Raw genomic sequence first — 7,294 nt, forward strand, 5'->3', positions numbered from 1 at the left:
GCGGGAGCGCGCGCGCAGCCACAACGGAACTGACGTTTAAAAAATATATATATAAGTTTTTTTTATTTATATCATTTTAAATCTAAGTTTATGTATTCTGTTCTATACTTTATCGATATACTGCTTTACAATTAACTAACCAAAAATAAATATGAGCCCGAATTGAATTAACTGAACACAAAAATGCTGTCACGGTAGGTGGACGCGTTGCTAAGCGACAACCAATCAGATCGTTAATAAAGCCCTGTACGTGCTCTATGATTGGCTGCGGTAGGATTGGTCGGGCTTCCTATTATTTAATATATTTATATATCACAATTTAGTTTTATTCAATAAATCATACTGTTAATAATCATTATTATTATTGATCATCATCATTAGTAGCATTTATTGGCTGGTCGTCGTCATTGCCTTATCTCTTTGTATCTAATATATTTTAATATGTTTAATTGTACCGTTTCTTAAATGACGTTTTTGTTCATACACTGAAGTACATTATTTATTAGACATTATTATTGTTGCTTTTGGTGTTTAACGACATAGCGTTCTTTTTCTAATAATAATAAAAAATGTTGTTGTTGGAATAAACTGCGACTGCGCAGTAAAAAGGTAACTAACTACACATTCAATCAATCAACAAAACGATTCAGCTCACAGTGAAACCAAACCGGTTTATATTTCTAATTTCTGACCAAACAGGAAGCGGAAAGCTTAGTGTTGCCATGTTGGAGGAAAGTCATCGTGTGAATTTAAATCCACAATGAGATACAGTACATATAATGAGATGCACATTAAATGTATTTTACACCAATACAACATTTATCAGACTGTATATATATAATCACACCCCCAGTGTCACCCCAGATGAGGATGAGGTTATATAATCACACCCCCAGTGTCACCCAGATGAGGATGAGGTTCCCCTTTGAGTCTGGTTCCTCTCAAGGTTCCTTCCTTTACCATCTAAGGGAGTTTTTCCTCCCCACAGTCACCTGAGTCACCTCAGACTTGTTCATTGGGGATAAATACAAACACATTTATATATATGTAATATTAATCTTGAATTTTTGTATTATATTATTCTTTATATTAACCTTTTGTTCTATGTTTATGTTCTGTAAAGCTGCTTTGAGATAATTGTAAAATGTGCTATACAAATAAACTTGAATTGAATTGAATGGAATGTATTTGTCTTAATTCTAGAATCAGCTGTTCGACATTGTCACATAATGTGTTTGTTATTGCTACATTTGCTACAGATACATTTCTCCTTTAAATCCTCTTCCCTTTGGAATCATTCATTCTGTATATCCAGCATTGCTGGTGTTTTACTCAGATACATATGACGACCCTCCTCTGAGCACTGAACTGCTTGCTGACTCAGAAGAAACCTGTTGTTCTGGGGCTGAGGCTGATAATCCTGTAAAACACGACTCTATTTTAATGAAGTCTCTGGGTTGTGTCAAACATGATTAGGGATGAACCTACAGCTCAACATTCAGTCTTTGTTAATGAATAGTACCACTTTAAACATGTGAACAGATGATAAAATAATGAGATAAAACATAACCTGAACGTTTCAGAGTAATTCTGGGTTATTCGCGTGTCACAGTGGAATAGTGTCATAAGAAAATTAAAAAGAAATTCAGAAAATCAATAAACAATACAATGTTGATAAGTGCATTAAAAACACAGAGAAAAAGCATTTGTCTTGATGTTATCTGATGAAGGAATTCTTTAAGTGTTTGGTGACTTTCATCAGAATGCCGATCTTAATGTGGCTACCACACCCTAATCTTACTGTTACCACCCAAAAAATGTCATTATTAACCTGAAACAGCAATTCCTTATGTATTTTATTCCTCTTACAACACAGAAATATATCCAGCGATTACTGTTTAATTTAGTAAAGAACAACACAACATTATTTTATAATATTAATTGTTTCATTTAATGTTGTGGAACATCTGGGAAACAAGTTATTCCTGTCGTCGCTTACATTACAGCAGCTTTAAACAGTCGCTCCTTGAGCAGCTGAATTTATTCATTCATTCATTCATTCATTTTCCGAACTTCTCGGGTCACGGGGAGCCTGTGCCTATCTCAGGCGTCTTCGGGCATCGAGGCAGAATACACCCTGGATGGAGTGCCAACCCATCACAGGGCACACACACACTCTCATTCACTCACACTACGGCCAATTTTCCAGAGATGACAATCAACCATGCATGTCTTTGGACCGGGGGAGGAAACCGGAGTACCTGGAGGAAACCCCCGAGGCACGAGGAGAACATGCAAACTCCACACACACAAGGCAGAGGCGGGAATCAAACCCCCAACCCTGGAGGTGTGAGGCAAATGTGCTAAACACTAAGCCACCGTGCCCCCCCCTTAAGTTAATAAAGTTAAAACACAAACAAACAAATAATTAATAAATAATATATTCTTGTCATTTTGTTAGCAAACCGTAAAGAAGTGTAAACTTCTCTCTCCTGGAGATGTGGGTAAGTTCTAGCTTTGACACAAAGTGCTGACACTGGATACTCCTTCCACACACATCTCATAACTTCACCATATCAACAGCATTTTAATGGATTATTATCAGTAGCATGTCAACTGTACAAGTGCTCTATGTGATTTTAACCATATGTGTCATCTATGGTTTAAAGTGTGTTCATATGGTGTTATAAACTTTCCTTTAACTTTGTTAATGTGACAATAAGATGTTAAATGTGATTAACAGGACAGTGAGTTTTGTTTTAGTTTTTTCTTTTCCTCTGCAGATTAAATGTGTGCTTCAGATTGACTTTATTAAGGTGTAAGATGATGATTTGTGTTGTTAAGCTTCGCCTTGTATGTTTGCATGATTTAATCAAACATGTTACATTACAAAAATATATAATATAATAATATATAATGATCAATATTTATTTTTATAAAGGTGCAAAGTGTAAATTAAAGGTATGTTGTGTTCTTGACGATATTTATTCCGTGCAGGATCACGGTTCATCCGATAATAGTTCCGCTTTTGTCTTATCAACGTTATGTAATTAAATATATTAATGTAAAACATATTAATAAGTCGATTTGTATTGAATATCAAAGATTTCCGAAGCTCAGACATTTCACGACTAACACACCATAGATATAGAGAACGGACCCGGACATTATATCACACCAGTTCCGCGTTTGTATACAATCTCACTTCCGTGGACGTCATTTCCTTTGTGTGGGAAACAAACCAGGGCATTTAAACAAATATATAAACGTCGCTAATGTCTTAAAAGCAACAAGTGTTTGTTTTAATTGACTAATAACACGTTATAAACACTAGGGTTGTGTTACATTTGTGTAAAATGACAGTCAGATTAATGAAGAACCCGTCGTTTGTGGTGTTAATTGTTTCTTTACTTTAGGTGACTACATTAAGTCTCCAGCCAGTGGAGGTTCGATACCCACAATTCCGTGCTTTGTTTACGAACCTGATAATCGGTCACTTTAAAGACATAAATGATCACGTGACTGAGATGTAAACGTGTGGTGATGGTTTCAGGCTGTAGATCTGGGGGGTTTTGTGTGTGTGAGGTTTAAGTGCATACATGTGGGTTTAAAGTGCTGATTAAAACACAGAGCTCCAGGAAGCTGAATGAGGGTTTGGTTCGGGGATGAGTTTATAGAGTGAGTGTGTGTGTGTGGAGTGTGCTGTGTGTAAGGAGTGTGTGTGTGTGTGGAGTGTGTGGAGTGTGTGTGTGTGTGTGTGTGTGTGCTGTGTGTAAGGAGTGTGATGTGTGAGTGATGAGTGTGTGGAGTGTGTGTGTGTGTGTGTGTGTGTGGAGTGTGCTGTGTGTAAGGAGTGTGTGTGTGATGTGATGTTACCGGGGTAAAGGGGGAAGAGGAGGAGGAGGAGGAGGAGCAGGAGATCTGCAGTGAAACAGAAGATAAGCTCGGCTTAATTCCAGCTCTGCTCTTACTGAAGTAAAACTAGTAACCAGACGCTGTATTTGTGCGACATATGGGAGAATGATCAGGAGAAGAAACCTTCATATCGCCAGGAGCGGGACACACAAGTCGTTTTTGTCCTTTTAACCAGCGGATTATTAACAGCTCGAGTCATAAACCCGAAATAGTCCGTGTGTGTAATGGGGAAGGAGGCGAACGGGGTGTCGAGGAGTCGCTTTGAGGTGAGACTGCATTATTGTATTAGATGTGAATATGTGTGTGTTACAGGAGTGTTTAGGGCCTGTTTATCCAAACTATCAGCTGTTTCCTGTGTGTGTGTGTGTGTGTGTGTGTGTGTGTGTGTGTGTTCTCCAGCTCACAGCAATGTTCTGCTCACTATTTCCTCTTAGGCCGAGTTATGATCACTTTAATAACAACACCGTCTTTAATCACTAATACAAAGTTAACAATGTTATTCTGGGGTATTAAAGGACTCCATAAAGCTGCACACACGTCACGTCAGCGTGTCGCTTTTGTTCGTCTGCTTTCCTTCACTTCTTTTGTGCCGTCTATCAAAACAAACCCTCCGCATGTCTGTGTGTCTCTCTCTCTCTCTCTCTCACACACACACACTCACACACACTACTTTTCACACCAGAAGACTTCATCATATCACAACACCGGACTGTTGTAACACGACGCGCACGCGCACACACGTGAGGCCTCGGTTCATAAAAACATAAACATATCGATCAGAAACGTGACATCGCGGTTTAAAGGCAGAGACGTGAGTCCTGGGTCAGCTGAGCTCACTGTCACTGTGCTCTTTGTCTCTATACACGTTTATGTCGCTTGTTTACGGCAACTGTGCGTGTGTGTGTGCGCACGCGCGTGCGTGTGTGTTATGACGTCACAGTGTGGCGATAATAGTTCGTTCTGCTGTCACTAATCCTCAGTCACGGATTGATTAGCTTATTTATTTGAAACACACACACACACACACACACACACACACACACACACAGTGAGGTCTGTTAGATGGGGGGGGGGCAGAAACACGCTGACTGGTGGCAGTATGTGATCATTTACACACAAAGTTGATCTAAACACTCACAACAGAGCAGTGACTAATAAAGTGAGTTTGCTTGAGCCCCAGATGATCACGCTATCAGTCACTGAAGTGACGGGACACCTGAGGACACCTGAGGAGACCTGGACATCATGAACCTCAGCGTGTAACCCATGAGTTCCTGTGATTTTATAAACCTCATGTTTAAATCACTTTATTAACAAAAAAAAAAACAAACTGTTTCATATTAATGATAAGAAAGAAAGCAACTTCAAAGCAAGTACATAAATGAGCATAAATAAGACTAGGCATTTCATTAGGTCAGAAGTAATGGCACCCTGTAACAGTGCCAGTGGTGTGTGTCTGTGTGTTGTGAGCGACATGCTGCAGTGGCTGAGATGTGCTACTTTGCACCAGTGTGTAATTAAATATGTAACGTTAAAGCTACTTCATTAGGACACAAGGCTAGACGTCCTGATCAGCGTTTATCGCCTTTGTTGTGATTTAACTACATTAACGTATGCACAACCTCCTGCTAGTTAGACCAGTTAGATAGCTAGAAGTTTTGTTTAGCAGCAAACAGCACAAAAGTTTCTTCAGTAATGTTGTAGCTGCAATCTGGATTTTTTCCCCCTGTTGTTTTAGCTGGAAGAGCGAAAGTTCCCTAAAGTCTCCAGTTTTCTGGCTTGTTCCAGGCTGCATGATTAACATAATGCTCACAGAGACCATTCAGTATAAGGCAGTAGGCACCATGTCACATTAATGTAGGAGAATTAAAGGATGAGGTTTATGAGGTTTATGTTGCATCCACAAACCGTTTAGCTTTAGTATTACTGCTGTTGTGACCGAGAAGCTCCAGTTAAAGGAAATATAAAGTTTAGCCTTGAGATGTGATTCAGATCCTGAGGAGGAGAAACAGATTTATAAACACAACAAACATAAAACCCTGGAGTTTTGTTCAGGTGAATATTCGGAGGGAAGAAATCATACACACATACACACACACACACACACACACACATCACACGTATATTACACACAAACCACACACATATCACACACACATCACGCACACACCACACGCATATTACACACATCATGCACACACCACACACATTACACACACAAGCCACACACACATATTACACACACACCACACACATATTACACACAAACACATACCACACACACACACACACCACACACATATTACACACGTCACACACACACACCACACACATATTACACACACATATTACACACCACACACATATCACACCACACACACACCACACAAGAACACATGTTCTAGCATCTCACAGTATAAACTAGCTGCTAAATGCGGCTAGCAGGTTCTGTAGCGAACACAAAGCCGTTTGTATAAAATGTTTTATACATAAAAGTAAACACCACAAACAGAACATCAACATTGACCTCAGATGTGATTACAGCAGTAATACAACAATTCTGTATGCTGAGATTACTGCATTTAGCATTGATGGCTAATCTGAATCACATGCATTTGTACATGCGGTGGGATTCTGCATCACAGATGAAGGTGTGTGAGGATTCTGTTGTGGAAGTTTCTGCTCGACACGCCGTGACATTTTAAACTTTTACACTTCGCCTCTTTCCAGACGTCTGCACCAGAATAACATTTATGGAAACCGCATGATGGTCATCAGGAATATTAGTTTCTGTAAATATTAAATATGATTATTAAATAAATATTTTTTTATTCCTCAGATGTTCTCAAACAACGACGAGGCCATCATCAACAAGAAACTGCCAAAGGAACTGTTATTACGGTGAGGGGAGGAAGGGGGGAGGAAGGGGGGTAAAGGGGGCAGGTTGGGGGAGGAAGGGGGTATAGGGGGCAGGTTGAGGGAGGAAAGGGGTATAGGGGGCAGGTTGAGGGAGGAAGGGGGGGTATAGGGGGCAGGTTGAGGGAGGAAGGGGGGTATAGGGGGCAGATTGGGGGAGGAAGGGGGGTAAAGAGGGCAGATTGGGGGAGGAAGGGGGTAAAGGGGCAGATTGGGGGAGGGGGAGAAGGGGGTAAAGAGGGCAGATTGGAAGAGGGGGAGATTAAGAAAGAAGGGGGGGGAGGAAGGGGGTAAAGAGGGCAGATTGGAAGAGGGGGAGATTAAGAAAGAAAGGGGGGAGGAAGGGGGTAAAGAGGGCAGATTGGAAGAGGGGGAGATTAAGAAAGAAAGAGGGGGGAGGAAGGGGGTAAAGAGGGCAGATTGGAAGAGGGGGAGATGGAGAGGAGGGGAGGGAGGGGGGTGG

The 7,294-nt window shown here is 40.6% G+C and overlaps 1 protein-coding gene across 1 annotated transcript in view; it reads left to right on the forward strand.

Annotated features, from left to right (window-relative positions):
* The first annotated feature begins 3,830 nt into the window (after positions 1 to 3,830).
* Positions 3,831 to 7,294, forward strand: part of fbxl20 (F-box and leucine-rich repeat protein 20) — an 18,510-nt gene continuing 15,046 nt past the window's right edge. The window contains exons 1-2 of the mRNA XM_027157479.2: positions 3,831 to 4,181; positions 6,755 to 6,816. Coding sequence (XP_027013280.1) covers positions 4,140 to 4,181; positions 6,755 to 6,816 — 104 coding nt within the window. The 5' untranslated portion in view covers positions 3,831 to 4,139. The remainder of the gene's footprint in view (positions 4,182 to 6,754; positions 6,817 to 7,294) is intronic.

Source organism: Tachysurus fulvidraco, chromosome 24 (genome assembly GCF_022655615.1).
Source record: "Tachysurus fulvidraco isolate hzauxx_2018 chromosome 24, HZAU_PFXX_2.0, whole genome shotgun sequence".
NCBI lineage: Eukaryota > Metazoa > Chordata > Actinopteri > Siluriformes > Bagridae > Tachysurus > Tachysurus fulvidraco.